This window comes from Solanum tuberosum, unplaced genomic scaffold (genome assembly GCF_000226075.1).
Source record: "Solanum tuberosum cultivar DM 1-3 516 R44 unplaced genomic scaffold, SolTub_3.0 scf00213, whole genome shotgun sequence".
Classification (NCBI taxonomy): Eukaryota; Viridiplantae; Streptophyta; class Magnoliopsida; order Solanales; family Solanaceae; genus Solanum; species Solanum tuberosum.
The window spans coordinates 99,448-121,553 of NW_006239141.1; the positions used below are offsets into that span (position 1 = coordinate 99,448).

General features: G+C 33.1%; 3 protein-coding genes across 4 annotated transcripts in view; 1 reads left to right on the forward strand and 2 right to left on the reverse strand.

Annotated features, from left to right (window-relative positions):
• Positions 1 to 22,106, reverse strand: part of LOC102591037 (pathogen-related protein-like) — a 37,044-nt gene that overhangs the window by 11,276 nt on the left and 3,662 nt on the right. The window lies entirely within an intron of this gene.
• LOC102590447 (glycolipid transfer protein 3-like) lies at positions 9,046 to 11,428 on the forward strand. 2 transcript variants are annotated; one of them, XM_006356211.2, is made up of 4 exons: positions 9,046 to 9,615; positions 10,375 to 10,510; positions 10,928 to 11,071; positions 11,181 to 11,428. In XM_006356211.2, exons 1-4 carry the CDS (start codon positions 9,539 to 9,541, stop codon positions 11,262 to 11,264), a joined length of 441 nt encoding a protein of 146 aa, XP_006356273.1. In that variant the 5' UTR covers positions 9,046 to 9,538; the 3' UTR covers positions 11,265 to 11,428. The 2 variants fall into 2 exon arrangements, with proteins under 2 accessions (XP_006356273.1, XP_006356274.1); XM_006356212.2 differs by having other exon boundaries at positions 9,048 to 9,615; positions 11,195 to 11,428.
• On the reverse strand, positions 15,313 to 18,631 carry LOC102590131 (pathogen-related protein-like). The gene is made up of 4 exons (XM_006356210.2): positions 18,465 to 18,631; positions 18,022 to 18,154; positions 15,688 to 15,989; positions 15,313 to 15,580 (listed from the first exon to the last, which is right to left on the reverse strand). The coding sequence occupies exons 1-4, from the start codon at positions 18,600 to 18,602 to the stop codon at positions 15,461 to 15,463; spliced, it is 693 nt and encodes a 230-aa protein (XP_006356272.1). The 5' UTR covers positions 18,603 to 18,631; the 3' UTR covers positions 15,313 to 15,460.

Genomic DNA, 22,106 nt, shown 5'->3' on the forward strand with positions numbered 1-22,106 from the left:
ATTTCAAAAATTCCCCCCCCCCCCCCCTCCACAAATAATAAAGAGGACGTATATATAGGAAAAAATACTAAGGTTTACGCTTTGAGGGGGAAATCAGATAGAAGCAGGGCAACCACGGAATTCCCCCTTTTTCCAATTCAAATTTTCAAAATCCTTTTCAAGGAACAGGGAGCAAATGGTTTGGTACTAAAATTCCTCCAAAATCCCAGAAAATCCGAGGCAACAGGCTGCTGTTGACATTTTGGACTGCTGAAGAAGAAGAGAACACAGGTGGGTCGTTTGGCCACTGTTGCTGATGTATGCGTTGAATTTGAAGGGAAAATGGGTTGGGTCGGTTGGTGTACGTTGTTTTGTTGTTATATGTATTGTGAGTTTGGGGAATTAAAAGGGTGGGCTGCTGTTTGAATTGAAAAAAGGGAAAAAAAATGGATGCTGCAATTTGTAAATGGCCCCAAAATTTGACATTTTAAGAGTTGAAATTAGGATTATAGAAATGGGTATATTTATAAATACAATAGCCAAGTGTATTAAGAAAGTTATGTAAAGAATTTGGCTAAAATTTAAATGAGATGAACTAATATAATCAATTAATGAACTTCCTAATTTCAATTGAATAAGATAATAAATTTAACTAAACTAAATTACTCAAAGTTAAAACCATAATTTAAACTAAACTAATTTAATAAAAATATTTAAGTAAGAAATAAAATCTTTGAGATGATTTTCCAATATTCATAATATATACTAATTATACATAATTATATAATAATTAACTTAATTATAAACTAATCAACTTAAAATATAAGCTATTAATTAATTTAAACTAAATAACCAAATAATTAAATAAAACTAAAATCCTTTTGACACAATTTTCGAACATTCACAAAATATACTAATTAGACACATAATTATAGAAACTATCATTTTTATAATTTTGAAATTTATAAAAATGATAGAACTACTTAAAATGATTTGAAAATTATTTTGAATTTTATAAAACCAATTATTTCAAATCATTTAGAATTTAGGAAGTTCGATGATTAATTTATATTGTGGAGGTCCAAATTTGGGTGTCAACAACTGTCCCTCGTTTGACTTGGATTGATGAAAGAGATCTGAGGCAAATGAAATTGACAAATCCAATTTTGACCGACCACATCTTCATCTTCTATGAAAGGGCTTTTGGTACGTATTTTAGGAGTCACGGTCGAACCCCGCAATTGGGTTTTCTACATATCTCAGGCTATATGAGAATTTCGGCCACTTGTAGTTCTATATGATTGATTTAATGCACGACTCTGAAAGAGTTCAAAAGCTATCCCATATCGAATTATGGGGAGACCGAAAAGCTCGGGAATAAGATTTGATAGTGAAAGTTGGAATACAGCCGAGTTTTCAACATTGATCCCACCTACATATCCTTAAACCTTAGGAATCAGGCTGTTTGTAGTTCGACTCGATCAGTTGAAAAAGGATATCTATTATGCTAGATACCCTTGGTTCTGGAAGAGTAACAAATAAGTCGAGTATGAAAAAGAGGCTTGCAACCTCTTAGCCATGAATGTGGGGCCCTTCAAACCCATAATTAAGAACTTACATGGACATAATTTCCAAAGCACTTGGTGCATTATCATTCAGATTAGAAAGGTTGCTTCCGGTGAGAGTGAAAAGTTTCCCGGATGCCAAATTGAAACCAATAAACCTAAAGAAAACCCACATGCCTTCTGATAGGGGTGTGGTTTGATAGTGGTGGAAGTCGCTCCTCAGCTCGTGTCCTAAGAGTTTGATACTCCTCTTCGGACTATATCCCAGTTCGCTGCTAAGAAAAAGTTCCACGTTGTGCTGCATCCTTTTTTATGTCGTCCACATCTGTGGTTTGTTTTGAGAATTCATCCTCCCGGATGCTCTCGACAAAGACTGAGATAAAACTCATTAGCATAAAAATTGCAATTCAAATGGAGAGATAGTGTCTTTTATCGTGTTGACACTTAATTGCTTCTCCTTGAGCATTTGACATCAACCCTATCAGGTTTGACATAAAGCAAATAAAGCTTGTGTCTCATATTTGCAATATAATCTTCAATGTGTTCTTTATTTGATGTCAAAGTAATTAAATAGGATGATGTAATATGTTGATAGTTCTCTTAATGTCGTTTTTGCAAAGAAAAATGATGTCCCAGTTCGCTGCTAAGAAAAAAAACTTCACGTTGTACTGCATCTTTTTTTATGCCGTCCGCACCTGTGATTTGTTTTGGAGAATTTAGCCTTTCGGATGCTCTTGACAAAGACTGAGATAAAACTCATTAGCGTAAAAAAAATGCAATCAAATGGGAGACAATGTCTTTTACCGTATTGACACTTAATTGTTCTCCTTGAACATTTGACATCAACTCCATCGGGTTTGACGTAAAGCAAACAAAGTTTGTGCCTTATATTTGCAATATAATCTTTAATGTACTCTTCCTTTAATGTCAAAGTAATAAAATATGCTAATGTAATATGTTGATAATTCTCTTGATACCGTTATTGATGGTTCTCTTGATGTCCTTTTTGCAAAGAAAAATGATGCAGTAGATGTTGATCTTCTTGCGATGCATGAAGATAATGCTTCTTTGAAAAATATAGGTGATGTTTCCTCGAAAACCGTAGTTGAGGGTGACTTTTCCCTGCATGCATGAAACTTTTTCTAGCGATGCATGAATCTTTTTTCCTGCAATGCATGGATTTTTTCCCCGCGATGCACGATTCTTTTCTTACAATGCATGAATCTCTTTCCGCAATACATGAATCTTCTCTTGCAATGCATGATTTCCTTCTCTTGCGATGCATGATTTCTTTCTCTTGCAATGCATGACTTCTTCCTTTTGCAATGCATGACTTCTTTCTCTTGCGATGCATGATTTCTTTCTCTTGCAATGCATGACTTCTTCCTTTTGCAATGCATGACTTCTTTCTCTTGCGATGCATGATTTCTTTCTCTTGCAATGCATGACTTCTTCCTTTTGCAATGCATGACTTCTTTCTCTTGCGATGCATGATTTCTTTCTCTTGCAATGCATGACTTCTTCCTTTTGCAATGCATGACTTCTTTCTCTTGCGATGCATGATTTCTTTCTCTTGCAATGCATGACTTCTTCCTTTTGCAATGCATGACTTCTTTCTCTTGCGATGCATGATTTCTTTCTCTTGCAATGCATGAATCTTTTGATGATGTCATCCCCAGTACCGAACGAATATGCTGCTTCACCGGACAACATAAGTGATCTTCTAGGTATCTTCTGGGTGGCAGTATCGTCTCAATTGACAATATAATAAAAATGTCTTTCTCTTGCAATGCATGACTTCTTTCTCTCGCGATGCATGAATCTTTTTCCTGCGATGCGTGACCTTTTCTCTTGCTATGCGTGACTTTCTTCTCTTGCTATGCATGACTCCTCTTTCACGATGCGTGAATCCTTCTCTTGCTATGCATGAATCTTTTCTTGCTATGCATGACTTTCTTCCGTGATACATGAATCTCTTTTCGCAATGCATGAATCTTCTCTTGCAATACATGATTTCTTTTTCTTGCAATGCATGATTTCTCTCTTTCAATGCATGACTTCTTTCTCTTCTGATGATGCCATCATTGGTACCGAACGAAGATAAGTTTCACCGAACAATATAGGTGATCTTCTAGGTATCTTATGGTGGCAGCATTGTCTTTTTTACAATAATAAAAATGACTCTCAGAGCATGATATCATCTCATTTGACAATATGACATAAATAACTCTCCAGGTAGTAATATTATCGTATCTGATAATATGATGCAGATAAACGTCTTCCATGTATCTTTCGTTGCTGGAAAACAAATAAAATTTCCCTCTTCGAGGTTTTCATTTGTTCTATCTCAGAACATAATTGCATGTTCATTATGGACCTTTCCTTTGTTGAGCATTTGAATGAAATAATGCTACTCTTATTCCCAAATCTTTGATATCTAAGAAACATGAAATATTTCCTGCATCGACAGAAAAATTGTCAAATTTTAGAGAGTTCCTCGCCCTTTCAACTTCTCCATATTCATTAAATTGAAGAATGTGCTAATCTTGTGGCAAACCTATGGACCTACATCTATAGAAAGATTGTTAGTTTAAAAATAAACTGATCTGTGTCGATCTCTTCGGTTGTCTACTCCTTGCCTTGCTCTCTCCGGTTGATTTCTCTGATTTCCCACTTCTTGATAGATAAGACAAGACATTTTTATGCAAAATAATTGAAGCATGAAAGAAGGTTTTAAGGAAATAATTTCCAAAATGTAATATTAGGAAAAGGTCACTGTCAAGTGTCATGTCATGCAAGCTTAATGAACGTCATTTGGAGGTGATGTCTCGAGATCTATCTGATTACTCGTTGGGAAATATTCAAAGTTGCTCTAAATTGCCGATAAACCCTGTTGAAATTTTGAGGTCATCCTCAAAATTTCTGTCCCAGTGAACTGTCTTGGCTTATCTTTAACCGTTGGTGAGCAAGTTACGCTATTTTTGAGATCTTATAAAAAAATATATCCCGATTGCAAATCCTGAATAACTTCAGTCCTCACTTTGTTGGAGAGATCTTCTTCTTGAGAATTTTTGAGTGGGACTCAAAAATTCTATCCCAGTTTCTATAGAAATTTTTCGGGAGATATGACTAAGCCCTTGTGGCGCCTACGTATCCCGTTGAGGCAGGAATCAGGTCAAACATAGTTCCCCCTCAAAGATTAACAAAAATGTGAAATTTACGAAAAAATCGACCGAAACCGACATAGGCCGCCTACGTATCTCATTCTTAAAAAAACTCAAGTCGAACGTAATTCAAAATACAAAACGAATAAGTTCTGAACATAAATTATTACAAGCAAATAGAAACGATTACACGGAACAAATATAAATTGGGTCTTCCAACATGGTATCTTTTGACAACATTTAAGTGGATTGAGGACTTGTGAGATCCAATGTTCATGCTCAACCATGCAATGTCGTTATCAACAAATGTATCGATGTGTTCTTTAAGCAAACTGATGAGTTCTCTTTCCTGTGCTTTGGTCAGATATGCACCAATTTTGATTTCTTTGATGCATTCATCATTTTCCTGATTCACTATTCCGATCTCTTCCGAATTCGGCTCATCGTGACTCTTAAACTGTCTGAATTCCTCAATCAGGTGCTATTGGTACCATGATCTTTTTATTGTTGTCCTCAAATTCGTCTACATCTACCCCATTTTGTTCATTCAACTTGTGACATGATATGATATTGACAGATTTGAAAATATTTTCACTGAAATTATAGACAGATACTGTCAGAGCAAATATAAAGCAAGTAAAACAAATTTTCGCAATAAAGGAGTTCTTCATTTGAAATAAGAAAATAAGAACTCTGGCCATCACAATAAATCATTTTTCTTTTTTTTTCTTTTTTTTCTTCAAAATATTAGGAGGGAGATTAAAACATATTGAGGCAAAAATAGAGTAAAGGATTGGTCTCGAGTCTCATTCGGAACGCCACCAATTTAGAAACAACATAAAAAATTGTCTATTTCTACCAAGACGAGCGAGGAATCAAGTGCGGAGTGGATGTCCAGTTAGGCATTTGCTCCTTTGGCTCGTTGTCTAGTATGACTGGCGTCTCAATCATCTCTTCAAGCACAATATCACCTTCTTTGACCAAATTTTTGATCCCTTCCCCTAGACCATTTTGCATTGGAAAAGACTTATATGAGCGAGACAATGATTTTGAAAAAGTTTGATCGATCTTCTGTTTGTTCTGACCCTCCTTTGGCATTAAAGCAAAAGCTTAATGAGGTGCCATGATCTTCAATACAGATTTCTCTCCGTTGGTTGGAGAGGCTACAACTTTCTCAAGTTTTCAAGGTTGGCTGAGATTATAACATTCTCCACATTCAAATCTTCTTCAACTTCAATCATATTAATTGTCACCCTTCCATGATTCGGCATTGGGTTACAATAGACATTAGGAGTGGACGTCCGAAGAGTGATGACCTTTTGATCTATCAAGTTTTGAATTTTATGCTTCAAGTCGATACAATCTTCAGTATTATGCCCAGCACTTCCTGAATGGTAAGCACAATGAAGATCAGGTCCATAAAACTTGGAGTTGACATTGATGTTTTTTGGATAAATTGTCTGTATCAGGCCAGCTGATTTTAATCTCTCGAAAAGTTGTGTTCGACTTTCAATCAAAGGGGTGAAGACTCTAGAAGGTTTCTTCTCAAGATTTAGGCAAGTAAGATTGTAATTATTTTGTGGAGGTACTTGACAGTAATTTAGAGGATTTTGGTGAGGTGATGCTAGCATCTGAAAATTTAGGTATTGTGGAGCTCTGTGGCTAGGAGGGTGTGGAGTTTGGCAACTTGATTGGATATTTGAACAATTAAATGATGGAGCTTGATATTATAGATGGGTATTTTTATAATGTGGTGGTGGAGTTTGGTAAACAAGAGGTGAAATTTGGTAATTCGGTGGTGGGGTTTGGTAATTAGGAGGTGGGATATGGTAACTCGGTGGTGGAGCTTGATAACTTGATTGGGTATGACAAACTGGATATGAATTTTATGGAGCTTGAGGACAACCTTTGTAAGGTGAGGATTTTCTGAAGTGTCATTTCCATCAGATGCGTAGGAAATAGAAAACACATCCTCTTTCTTCTTTTTCAACAATCCTGAAGATTCAATTGGGGCGGCAACACGAGAAATTTTTCCGATTTTAAGCCCATCTTCGAAAGTCTCACCTATCTTGACTATCTCCGCAAATTTTGCTCCAATGAGCAACATTATCCTGTCATAATACTCTGGCTCTTGAATGCGTATGAACATTTCAACAATCTCCTTCTCCAACATAGAGGGTCAAACACGGGCGGCCTCTTTCCTCCACCCATACGCATATTCACGATAGCTTTAAGTGGATTTTCGTTTAATTCTCTCCAAAGAATAGCGATCAGGAATAATCTCCACATTGTAAGCGAACCGTTCGACAAAATCCTTAGCTAGTGCGTTCCAGTTAGACCATTGGTTTATCTCATGAGAGGTAAACCATTCCAACACTTCTCCACTTAAACTTCGGCTAAAGAGACGCATTAACAAGGCTTCATTCCTTCCAACTCCCACGAGTTGGTCAGAGTAGGCTCTTAGGTGCGCCAATGGACTTCCTATTCCTCCGAAAGTGTTAAATTTTGGCACTTTAAACCCTTCTGGGAGGTCCAGATTCGGATGGATGCACAGATCCTCATAACTCAACCCATCGATTTCAGGAATATAACGCAACTCCTTCATGGCTTTCCTGATCTCTTTTTTCATTTTCATCTTGGCTGCCTCTTCCTTTGACCTCCACTCTCTCTTCTGGTCCTCATAGTGATCAAGCTCGGAACAGTTGGCATAGGGTTCACTTTGAATTGGAATTTGAAAAATAGTCTTTTCAGGCAATGGTGGAGCAATGGAGGGACTCTCGATATTTTGAGTGGCTTGGTGATTTCGGGGGAAAATCTGGGGGTTGGCATGTTGATTTTGGTGGTGGGGAAGGTTTGCGGATTATTGAAATTTAGAGGGGGAGGGCAAGCTTACGGGTTTGCATTTCGAGGAGGAAGTGGCGCTTGGAGGTTGGTATCTTGAGGAGGAGGTGGCACTTGGTAAGAGACGGAGGCATGATGGAGATTTGGAGCGGTTAGGTCGATGATTGGGGGATTTTGAGCGGGGTTAGATAGTGGATTTTGAACCTGTTCCGCGCTTGGAGGAGGAAAGTGGAGTGGAGGTCTTCCATCTCCTAGAGGGTTGACCGAAAAAATTGGATTCGGTAGATCTTGTCTTCTTTGCATAATTAATTCATTTTGATCAGCGACAGTGGGCTGAGCCACAACAACATCAGTTAAGCCAATCTCTTCATTGTTATCACCCATTACTGCCTTTCCTTTTTGCGAATTTTGATCGGGGAAGGAATATTTGGGAGCCTTAGATCTTGTAAAATAAGGGTGTTCAGCCAGCTTATCAACACAGATCAGTTCTAAATACCTGACAAAGAAAAATAACTCAAAAGATAAACGTGTTAGTCTATGTAGATGATAAATAATATAAAATATCACACATATGACCACAAACACATAGCTCTACTTGAAGATAAACTAGCCCATGCATTTAGAGAAATGACTAAATAGACAGGAATTTGTGTATTTGATTTTGAACTTAGTGGATCAGAAATGTCAACTTGAGTCGAGACAAAGTTGATTGTATCTTTTATTGTCATATTTTCGATTTTCGATTGATGAAACTCTATTCTCCTTGCAAGAGTTGGAAAAAGATTAAATTTCTCAAAATGGGGACCGAGCCTTGAAAGGCTGCCTACGTATCTCCGAGAGAGAATTCAGGTCCTACGTAGTTCGACCTTTGAATCTCTTTTGATTTGAGAGGGTGAATCTTTTTCTGGTATGAGAGAGTAGGATTTTAAAAAAAAATGAAATTTGAATTTATTGGGAAACTAAAGACTTGAAATCTGCCTTTTTGTTTTCTTCGAAACGACAGTGGCTCCATACGGGGGATTGTTGGGTTCTTATGGGTGCATTAACTAGAAATTGGTTGGAATTGAAAGTAATTGTAAGCGAGGGAGGAAAAGGAAAAGCAAATTTTTTTGTGCGTTTGTGCATCATCACGGAATATATATTCTCCGTCTCAATTTATGCTTTTCATTTTGATTTGCCTCAATTTTAATTTTGATATCACAAATTTAAAATTATGAGGTTTATAATATTACATATAGTTTTAATTAATATTATAAATTTTTTAAAATTTCCTATTTATTTTTTAAAATTTTATATTCACATAAACTAAAACACATAAATGAAGATTGAGAGAAATACTTTTGTAAATAGAGACTTCAACATGCAAATCAATGATAAGATCGAGTTATCCTAATTTTTTTCAGATTGTTATCGCTTATCGTAATAATTATTATTTTATAAATCATCTTTTCTTCTTTGATTTTAACTTTTAGTTAATAAAAAAATCTTTTATAATATTAATAGAGTGATTTATAATGTTTGTCGTATGGAGTAATAATTATTTTTTTTTGTACTATGTGGATAAAGTTGTAAGGTATTTTCATATAGTATGTGTAAAACAGACGATTTGGATTTTAATTCTGGGTCCCCAACGTACATTATTCATGAAGCCTGATGCTGCCAAAATTTCCTCATCTTGACTTTTATGGATAAATTGATGTTTTAACTACTACTACACTTGACTATTTTAGTTTCGTAAATACTTTTCCACTAATATAAATATCAAATTAAAATCCTTATGATTTTTATCCACTTTATCGATCGTTACCTTACATTACACCATTACATGCATATTTTTGCCCTTCTTTGTTTGTTTCTAATACGTCATTGTACACATTAATTTTAATTTCTTATTTTTAACATATACTTATATATATAGTTTATTTGTGTATATCAAATGTATAGAAATTGGAAAAGGTGCATGATTTATACCCTCCTCTCTACTCAAATATGGTTGAGATATTAAAGAAAGAGATATTTCAATCAGGCAAAGGAACCTGTTGCAAAGCTTTTCTTTGGCTCACCAGGTAAATTAACACTTTGCATATTTTCACTTTCTTTATACATTTTTTGCTTTGGGGAGGACCCATTCGAGGTAGCGTTTTCTATCAAAAATTATTTCATATTTAGGGCTCGAATATGAAACCTCTGATTAAGGAAGGAACAACCTCATCCACTACACCACATCTTTCGGTGGTCACTTTCTTTCTATTCACCAGACACCAAGTATTTAGAGAAGGTTCTTGTAATTAAGGAGAACTAATAAAATTTAATCAAAATATTATAGACACAAAACATAAATGGATGTAGAAAATTAGTAAAAACAACTTATAAAGTGTTATGTTTTGAACCTATAAATCCTAGATAATGAAATCAGTTGTACGTATACAAGCTTAAAGATAATTTGAACTCATCAAATTTAAAATTCTCGATCTGTCTCTCTGATTTATATTTACGTGAATGTATGTATTTCTGCAAATTAGGATGGAATACTAGTGTTAGTTCATGTAGATCATAGTGTCTCAAGGGTAATAATGCTTTCCTTCATGATGTTTTCACTTGATCCACAGAATTATGAGTTTACTTTAAAGAGTTTAAATAATATGCACTGACAGTGTATATAACTTTTACTTCATCATATCATCATTACTTGTTATGATAAGTAACATGTTTTATTTTAGATATCCTTTGAATGACTCGATAATATAAGAAATTGTTTTTATTGACGATGTAAAAATTGGTTTGAATTGAAGTTAGTAGTTTAGAATATTGGATATATACTTCAGATCCTTGGATTTCACCTTAGCATTGTTACAACTACTGGCTGATGATTTAGAGAGGAACATGGAGCAAGCTGTTCAAGAATCTTACACTAACACCCTTAAGCCCTGGCATGGATGGATCTCTTCAGCTGTCTTCAAGGTCATTTTCTTTTCTTTTTTTTATATTCAATTTTTACTATTCACATGAATAAGGAGTATAGGGAATGTCACGGATACGTGTATAGTTCGGCCAACTAGTTTATCAATATGGTTAAAATATACATTGATAGTGTATACATTGTGAATGGATGTGTATATTTAGTATAAATATACACAATATATACATACTGTACATATTTTATAAACTAGTTGGCCGAACTGTTTAGGATCATAATTATCCCAAAAATATACACTACTTATGTATAATATATATATATATATATATATATATATATATATACACACACACATTAGTATACACAAAAAAAAATCCGGCTATTATTTTGATGGGCCGCTATATAGTGTAAAAATATGTTATTAAGTTATTTTATCTGAAAATTAAACAATTATTCTGCAGGTAGTACTAAAGCTAGTGCCAGATAGCAAGGGGTTAATCACAATTCTGAAGGGAAAAGATAAAAATAACGATGATTTTAAGAAGGAATTGCGAACCTTCATTTCACTATTGGCACCTTTGTTAGAAGAAATTCATGAAGTTTTGGTAAGATTGATCTCAATATAATTTATTTTATAATTATATTTAACTCTACACTAATTAATGATCCAATAACAATTATTTTCTTCTTAATTTCTGATAATTGTTTATTTAACCTTTATTTTGTAGGCTGTATATGGTATTGATATCTTCAAATCTGCTTGAAGATGAAAGTGCATGCATGTCCAAGAAAATGTGACAAGCTAGTTGTAAATATAACTTTTTTTAAAAGTTTTCTAACCATTATCCTTTTTTTTTGCTTGTTATGTAAAATATACATCCCAAATTCAGTTATGTGAACGTACACTTCATTTGGTACATATCTATGTGTACCTTTTATTCTAATTCGCGATTTTAAGATTAGATTGTGTGGTTTGATGTAAACACTAGGTGCATGTAAGTAATGCATCCGGTGTTTGCATCAAACGATTTAATATAAGACATGTGTCTTGCATATATAAACTTTTTTACTGCTTAATTATAGATAAAAATTGATGCAACTATTTGTCCTTATGAACCTTAATTAATTATCTAAACAATGTCAAGTAACTGCTATTTCCTTTGTTTTAATTTGTTTATTTTTTTTACTTGACATGAAATTCTTAAAAATGACTTTTGAATGTTGTGGTTTCATACTAAAGATATATAGAATATATACCAAAATGCAGTTCATGACACTTGAGATTTCAAACGTGTCAGGTGAAAAGTTGGAATTAAAGAGTTCTCTAAACAAGAAAAAGGTACTATTCTTTTTGAAAACGGACTATTTTAGGGAAAGTTAAAAAAATAAATTGAAATAGAGGGAGTAAGAGTAACTAGTTACTTCCTTTCTACTCAAGACACTTCTTTTACATTTTCAAACATACCATGCTAGTCTATTCCTAAATTACCTAAAGAAGATCCAGTAGGAGGATCATGAAGAGCAGCCAGTGCTGCTACAAGCCCAACATTACTTGCTATATTTGGCTCGGTTTACTTCTTTTGTCCGAAAAAACGTCAGGAATAGTGTTGTATGCATTCTAATTATAAGAAGGTGTAGCCTCATAAAGATACGCGAAAATTGGTACTTTTGAGGGGTACTCCTTAATAAGAACTATCACCTGTGATAGTGAGAATTGTTTTAAACTTTCCAAGGAAAAGACAGAATCAGAAACCTTCTGCTTGGTGTACGCAAAAGCTGAAGATAGTCACTATACAATTTGCTAAGAAAAGAAGATGTTGCAGCATACTGGAGTAGTGCTGCATCAGTGCTTGGCTTTAAAAGGATTAGTCCAACTGAAAATGCATCAATTTTTAATGTCTTTAAGCTATGAATAGCAAAAAATATGAACATTGAGACATCACCTGCTGTTTTGCTGTACTTTTTATCAGAAGTATACGAACACAAGAGCAAATCAATATTGTTCGTTGATGATATAAACGAAGACTCATATGGATAACCAAGATCCCGAAAGTACCTAATCCTTGTTAGCAGTATCTATATAACAGTAGTAAGTTTCAGTCTTAAGATGAAAAGCATACAACAACAAAACATTATTTCTCATCAAGATTTTGTGCCAAGTTACCGATATAGCAGTAATCTTGTTGTTCCAATCGAAGACGTCTTCATCAGAAGCTACCTGTTCCTTTACAGCTGAGGCAAAGTTTTCTGTTGCATACTTAAGGTAAGTTTTGTTTCCTGTAGCAAAAAACAACCCCAATCCAATTCATCTTTATAACTAGTTGAGTTATTAAATTGTCTAGCTTGTCCTCCACACTCATCATTCGTCGTGTACTTTCCTTTCTTTGCTCTTCTATTCGCAAGAATGAACAATTCCTCTGCTGTTTTCACCAATTCCTCTGAAATGTCCTTATCTTCTTTCAATACTAATGATGCAGCTGACATTGCTGCTACCATTTCCCCTGCTAAGTCTGAAGCAGTACTAATGTCACAAACCGAAACAAGCCTTGGGTAATTCATGTCTTCTGGCCTTTGCCAACAAGTTAGATCATTCTCAGCATTTGAATTATTCCCTCCAACCTGAAATGAGAAATCAACAAAAGATTGAAATTTTAATCCTAAAATATTAGAGAAAATGGTCCAAAACACATCCGAACTATCACTTTTTCGCGAGTTTCACACTCCAACTATCAGCGATTCCCTTTTCCTACCTGAACTATCACCATCTATGTTCTAAAATAAGCCTAGTTGAATATACGGTGACAGTTAAGGTCGGAAAAGGGAACAACTGATTTGGCCTAGTCAGCTTTGCGGTGTGTTTTAATACACATATGGGTGATAAATCAGATAGGAAAAGAGAACAATTGACAGTTGAGATGTGAAACTCATGAAAAAGTGATAGTTCATGTATGTTTTCGACGATTAACTCAAAATAGTCTTGAATTCAGATTCTTGATTAGTACCTGAGAGTAGATTCTAGCTGAAGAATTATTTGGAGGAACAAAGAGTTAAAGCAAATATAAACTACCCCAATTGATTATATCTTTAACATGATCAATTTCTCCAATATCTTCATACTTTTCATGATATTCAATCACTGTCCAGCACAAAAGACTAACAGTATAAGCTATAGTGAAACTAAACTTTATATTATTTCCAGCATCATAAAAACCACCACCAAGATCTAAATTCTTCTCATTGCTATTCCCATCATTCATCCCTGAATCCCCTCTAAACCTTATCAAACTATTCTCCATAAATCGCCCCGCTGCACGAATAAAAAAAGATCATTTAACCAACCACCAAAAAAGGAAACAGGGGAAGGAAGTCATAAACATAAAAGAAAACAGTATAAAATTGTATGCACTATACATTTCTGAGCATCAAAGAAGAGAAGAGCTTTGTTAAGAGCAAGAGTGATATTGTGGGAAGAGTCATGATGATGTTTTCTTGGATGATAAAAATGCTTAAGAAGAATAAGAGAAGGTATAATGAGGATTATCAAGGCTGATACAACGAGGAATCGCTTAAAATGGATTTTATTTTAACAAACAGGTTAAAATCAATAGATTTTGAAAATCTTGATTGTAAAGACTCGAAATTTTCATTTAAAGATGATTTAGGGAGGAGATTGAAGTCCAATTCTATCGAGTTCCAACAATTGGCAGAAGGAAGAAGGCGACCGGCCTCAGATATTGTATGAACATATTGAACAGAATTGAACTTTTCTGAGTTTGACATAGTTTGGTTTTTGTTAAGTTTATGAAAGAAAATGTTGCATTTGAAAAATGAAATGAACATGATGTTTTACATTCCCTATGTATGATGTAACTGGAAAATATATAGTTGTATATTACAACCTTAATTATGTCTTTGTATTTTTGCAGGTATTATTTTTGCAGTATTCTTTTTCTTTAATTATGTAGCGGTGGATGATTATGGTTACGAGTGTCAATTGGAGATGGTGTTGGTTGATAGTGTTGTTGTGGATAGAATGGTGATGGTTGCTGCTAGTAGTGGTTGATGGTGGAAATTGGTGTCAATAACAAATGGTTGTGGTGGATGATAATGATCATGGTGAATGGTGTCAGTGGTTTACATTATATAATGGTAACTAGTGGTGATGATTATCTGTAGTGATTGCACGTTGTGTTAATGATGGTTTTGTGGTGATAATTGTAAATGGTGGATAGTGATGGTGATAACTGATTGTAGCTATTGACAACAATGGTTGATATGAATGAGGATGATGATCATCGTGGGTTATGAATGATGATAGTTGATAACAATGTGCAATGTTCGTGATAATTGATAGTGATAAGCGATGACAATAACAGTGGATTGATGGAATTAATGAACTACCATCTCTAGAAATATTTGAATAGACATCTCAAATTAGAGTTTAAGACTTTGTTACATATTTTAATCATTAATAACCATTAAATGGTTGTAACATCAAAAAATCAAATGCACTTGATGGTTAAAATTTGAATTATTAAAAACTAGACCTAAATGATTTGATTAAAATTAAGACATTCATTAAGCGTAATCAATGAGACCTTAAACATTTATTAGATCCATTTAGGGGTTGTCAAAAAACAAATTTAATAATTAAGATTAAGATCTTAAAATCAAATGAATTTAATGATTGCAATCAAAATTATAAGATTTTTATCAACATAAATGAGACCTAAAGAGCTCTTCTTTAATTTAAATACTAAATTGCATAAACAGTACTACAAGTACTAACAATCTTTCACAAGTATAAAAGATAATTAAATGTATAAAACTTGTAGTCAAAGAGAAAAAAAAATCATAGAACATGAGTACTTTTTATGTGAAATATTAAACAAACCATGTGCTTCAAAGGTAAGCTACACATTTTTAGTAAAATAATAAAACATAACCACATACATCTTGTAAATAAGCAACATTTTGCTAGTAATAATTTCTTCTTATTTCATAAAAGGACATGTTGAAGCAACATTGCTTTCTCCTTTCACAAGTCCTCCAAGCAATTCTCCTCTATCAAAAAACATCTCTGCCTTTATAATCTTGTTACTCTCTTTATCCAACTGTTTCAACAAATTAACATTTAAATTATATATTTCACAAAATGTATATAAATTTTTTTTAAAATAAAATAAAAATAAAGAAATGTAGATGGTTTTTTGTTAATTACTTCAAATGTGCCAATTCCAAAGAGCTCAATAAGTTGTCCAGTTGGAGCATGTCCTTTAAATGGACCATCCATGTAACCCCAATGCCTAAATCTGTAAACAATTCCTGGTGGTCCTGAATAAACATGGAGGATTTCGATCGCGAATCCTCGTAAAAATATCGATCTGAAAAGATTTTGTGATGATTCAAATGTTTCATCGTCAGGATTGTAGAGTCGAACATTTTCTGGTAATGAAGTTTGTAGGAATATATTGTAGCTACCACCAAGCTTTGCAGATTCTGCTGGTGTCAAGCCCTTTCGGCCTGTAAAATTCTTTATACTGTCAGCGTAAGTTAAATTCAAAATGCATTATAGGGAGAATATGTTTTCCTAATTGGTCATGGCTTTGAAAGCAGTAATAAAGGGAAAAGGAGAAAAAGAAAAAGATTAATGTTTCATGCATGAGAATAGCATTCTTTTTTAATAAGAAATAAAGTCATAGATTTAGGGTGTTCTTGGTATTAAGGAAAATATTTTTTGGTGTTTGATAAATAAGTAGAATAGCTTTTTTCTTCATAATCTAAGAAAATAATGTGAGAAGAGTGGTGGTGGGCAGATGCGGAGTCAGGATTTCAGGCCCGTGGGTTCTAAATTTTAAAAAGAACAACGATCTTAAAAATCACAAAACACAAATTTTGTTAATGAGATGTTAATCATGTTTGAAAATATTACCTTAGATATTTTTATTGTAAAAACTTGATTTAATAATATGAAGATTTGAGTAATTTATTTTCAAGTTCTAAAATATTGTTATTAAAAAATGAATAACTTTTTAAATATAAATTTTGAACAGTTTTACTATAATTTTTCTAAGTGAGATTAAAATTATTAGATTCACCATTAATATTTTGGCACCAACATATATTTTACTAGCTTACCTTGAACCATTATTGCCTTCAAAAGTTAAAATTTCGAAAAACAAACAACAGTTATTTTAACATAATCAATTATCAATATGTGGGATAACCCTAGAATCAAAGATTAAAAATTAATTTTTGAATAGATAATTAAACAATGTAAAAGAAAACAAATAAGAAAAAAATTAAAAAAGGAGAGGCGAGAGTACATAGTACATACCGGAGGACAAAGGTCGGATGGTAGCAGTCACAATAACAATAAAAGTCAGAACCGTAACTTTTAAAAATAAATTTGGGTCAAAGTTTTTTTGAACCTCTGAGTAGATATCAATGGTTAGATATTGTTTTAGAGTATGACACAAACACTGTTTTTCTATTTATTTTCATTTACTGATTTTCTATTTTTTTTAAAAAAAATAAATAAATAAATATGTAAACCTACTTATGTTATTATCTTTAGGTTAGAAATTAATTCCAAAAACACTTTTTTCATTTACCATTCTGTTTTTTTTTGTTTTTTTTTATATAAACCTACGTTTGTTTTCATTTACCGATTTTTTTAAAAAATAAATATATAAACCTACTTATGTTATTATCTTTAAGGTTAGAATTAATTTCAAAAACACTTTTTTCATTTACCATTCTGTTTTTTTAATTTTTTTTTATTATATAAACCTATGTATGTCTTTATACGTGGTATGTTAGAAAATAATTCCAAAAATACAGTGACTGGGTGCACAAAAATCACTGGGCTACACACCTCACTATGCTTGTGGGTTCGAGTAAATTTATATGTACTTTATATTTGATATTTTAATACGAATACTAGATCTACAGAAAAGTCAATGGGTTCGCCCGAACCCCCTTCTGCTACAGTAGCTCCGCCCCTGGTGGTGGGGTGGGCTATGCTGGAAATAGGTAGGAGACAAATAAGTGTGGAATGTCAGTGCGAAGCTAGAAGTCCGATTATAGATTCGATAGAACTTAGTAACTTTTACTCAATTAGAATAGTTTATACTTGTATCAAGAAATTTATTAAAAGTATATAAATATTAGATTCAAAATTTAGTTATAGCCACTTACAAAAGATTATTTAAATATATACAATATTATATTCCCACGTGGACATGGACCATCCAACTCAAATGAATTGGTGATTCACGTGTTGTGTTTGTCTATTCAAGAAAAATAAAATGGAAGACTTCTTTACTCGTCATTCTCAGATTCAGAATCCTTAAAAAAAAATCGCTCTACCTCTAATTGTACTTATGAAACTTCTTTTCTAAACTCATTTTCCTCATCTTTTTAAGAAAAAAATATCCCGAGAAAATGATTTTCCAAAAATTTACCAAACATGAAAAAATTGTAACAATATATTTTTCTTTGTACCAAATATACCCTTAGGAAAGAGTAAAGAGAAATTGTGAGAGATGTGTACCATTGATACTAATTGTAAACTTGTTTGGATCCATAGTTTTGAGCTCATTTGGATCTGCCTTATGGACTATTTCCATTTCCCAAGTCTTCAATAGCCTTTGCACTTCCTCTTCAACTGATCCTTCAGCCCATACCTAAACATTTAAAACAGTAAATCCACTCTATATTATAATGTTAAAAATTCTAAATTTTGGTACTAATAATTGATCTGATTTTTCTTTAAATAGGGTAAAACAAAGCACATGAAGTAATTAATAAGGTTCGTAATTGTGGAACTGCTTCACTCATAATCAAAGGTTTCGTGTCCAAACTCTGGACATGGAAAAAAAATCATTCAGGCCCTGCAGTGGGCAATCAGGATTTTGTCGGAGCTCTAGGCTCCGAACACCGAGTGGAAAACCAGGAAAAAAAAAAGATGTCTAAAAAAAGAAGAAGAGAACATACATTAGTTCTTTCTTGTTCAAAGAGCTTATCAACAACATCATAACTAGGAGGACCATTTCTCCATTTGGTGTTTTTGAGCTCTTCATCACTCAAGTAATCTCTGAATTTATTTCCCCCTCCTACTATTGAACTTGCCATTTTGATTAATTTGATGATAACTAAATGAAGCCTTCAAAGGAGCTTTTATAGATCAGAAACCTAACGGTAATACTAATTATCACATCTTAGACTTTGACTAAAATAATAGAGGCAAAATTAAAATTTTAATTTTATGAATTCTGAATTATTAGAACGGTGGTTTTAACCTTTAAGTGCTAAAAATTGGGTTTTAGATTTAATTTAATACGTATACACATTGTAATGAATTATTTAACGTAAATATATTATTTGAACAAAATTTACTGAGTTCAACTGAATCTGTAATTTGCTTCTACCAAAGCCGCCCATGCTTGGCTTTAAGGTAGTCAAATAGAAAAACATATTTTATGGAAGTGTCGTGGAAATAACATGTACTGAAATTCAAAATAGGATATTTTATTGACTATTCCATCGTTGATGTTTTAACATATATCTAAGTTTTTAGGAGATGTCTTCTTACAATGAAACTCCATATAATATCTAAGTTTAGGAGTTTCTAGGAATTACATCAAATCAACCATTTAATCTCAAAAGTTAGGGATCAAAGAGAGGCTAGTAATTACCTACACTACTAAAAAATCACTATTTCTCTACTAAAAATTTTCCACTAAAAAATGATTAATGGTAATTTTTCACAAATATTTTAATTGAATCGGTTATAATTGAAAAATAGTACTCTCTCCATCCCATTTTATGTGAGGTAGTTTGATTCGCCACGAAATTTAAGAAAGAAAGAAAGACTTTTAAAACTTGTGGTCCAAAATGAATGATAGAAATTTGTGTGGCTGTAAATCATTTCATTAATGGTAAAATAGACATTTTATAGTTAAATTGTTACTTAATATAAAAATATGTCATTCCTTTTGGGATTGACTAAAGAGGGAGTGTTTTAATGCGCAAAAATTAGAAAGATTCTTAATATTTTTGTGAGAATCTATTTTCCATCATGCGTTTTACCAGTGAGCTGGTTCAGTAAAAAATGAATGCAAAAATCATGTTTTATAGCAAAAATTTCATACGAAATCGCGGTTATTTTCTTTTATATTTCTAATAGTTGTTGATGCGGGAAAAAAATCATATGCAAAATATTTTTATTTTTTTTTCATGTTTGAGCAGTTCAACCACCCATTTCATAGAAGAGCAAGTGAGACAAGCTCCAATAATTTTGGTTAAAATAAACGTCATTGGTAATCCAAAAATATTTGAATAAAGAAAGGTTCATTGAACCTAGCTTTGAAATTGGGATAATCCAATCTAGCCCTGAAGTATGTCTGCACGTATTTTGATAAATGTTCCATTTTTAATTTATTTTAATCTCCATTTATTTGGATTGAATATACTAGGGTATTGTAACATATTCATGTATTAATTTCTATATAAGTTATTTAACGTTTGGTAATTAATTAGAAAATAAATAATTTATGTATAAATTCATACGATGTTTGATTTGATGATATCACGATTCAAAAATGGATGTTATGACACTCGTCTCATCCCACCATGACAAGTCAGTCTAAAACCCAAACAATACGATGGAAATGCGAAAGATAAACTATCAATAGCATAAATGCGGATAACTTAGTCAATCTTATAAATACCCTTAAAATCTGGTTGTCACGTGTATAAGCCACTAATGTATTACAACTGAATTGAAAGAAATACAAGTCTCAATGTCTTTGTTTCTAGAGAAAGAACAAGAACATAAATAAGGAACAAGAAGGTCTACAGAGGTGACAAGCAACTACCTCTCAAGTCTCCACAGAAAAGCCTCGAACGAAGTAGAGAAGAAGACTGATCATGCAGATCCAAGCTCGTAACCTACACAAGTGTAGAAGCTAGATGTGAGTACAAACCAATACAGTACTCAACAAGCGAACCACTAAACACAAGGTAAAGCAAATAGAATACGAGTACTCCATTCATCCCAATCGAACCTCCACAAATTATAACATACATGCACAGAGATGAGTCCAACCTAAAAGTTCACAATTGCAAGTAATACATAGTTAAATACCAACGCCTCAACAATTACAGATCAACCACAATATCAAGTTCATCAATCAAAGTTTCCAACCGTTCCCACTCCTCATAACAAAGCATATAAAGAATAACTCAAGTCGCATCTCAACACAAATAGTCTATCATCACAGTATTCCACAATCAAAAGTCTTGACAACATAGAATCAATAATTATAATCCATAAGTGCGATGAAATGATGCGCAATGTCATATAGAGTGATGCATGTACGTCCTACGATACACATCCGATGAATTTCAGACCGGAACCCATTGGAAACACACAAGGTCCATATACTTTCCGAAACAAAACCTTGACATTAATATCACTCGCTAGAACAATTTTCCATCGTTATCACTATCACCCGCCGAAATAATTTTCCATCAGCATAATCACAATAGATCTCATCACAGTGTTTCAGAGCTAATGCATTTAGGCATGTTCACACCATAATGAAGAAATGACAATTCCATAGCAATTTACAATCACAACAATACAATCATAGTGTTTCTCAATTAACGGACCAATATTACCACTCAAGTCATTCATCATATACCACACAACAATTACCAACAAATTGCATTTTTCATTATTCCCCTTATTATCATTAAGATTAATTGATATGAACAATTCAACTCATCATTAATTCTCATTACTCTCCAACACATACAACAAGGAAAATAAGAGATTCTACTAGCTTTAATAAAGATCTAATATTTCACTTGCCTTGACTACTAAATACTCACTCCGACACTAGAACTTTTTTTTCCCGAATGGTATCCGAATCAACACAATCTATTCAAGCAAGCATTCACAATAAGATTTCGAAATTTACAACACCTATATCAAGCAATTTAGAAAACAAGGTCAAATCGACCCAAAAAATTGATTCCGAAATTAAAGGTTAAACTTAATCACGAATGCAACCCCCGGACAAGATGACATTTTGCGAACGCAATGAGTCTATCGCGAACGCGAAGGTTGCCAAAGTGAGCCGACCTTCACTAACTCAAGGGTCGGAAATCTTGACCCCTCGCAAATGCGTGTTGGATTTTGAAGGTGATTAGGGCGTCATGCTGAAACTTACAATTGCAAATCATATGACGATAAATCAGATGACAAATAAAAGTATACTAAAAACATATTATTTATATAGTTTGGTCAAACGACCTACATATTATAAAACTAATATAATATTGGGAAAAAAAACGTAAATATGTTTAGGAGAAAATCTCCCCATAAACAAGACTTTAAATGATTACATTGTGGATTCTATTGTGTTCTTTGATATGAGAAGAGGGGTTTACAATATATAGATCTCCTAACTTTTCATCTAAGGAAAGAGTAAACCAAATATGGAGAAAAATATATTTTCCTTTCATGAAAAGTAAAAACACTTATGGTAATGTTTTGTCTTTTCTTTTAGGAAAAAATAAACTTCAAATAAGGTAAGAAAATTCGGGGAAAACCCTAACAATGCGATCAGA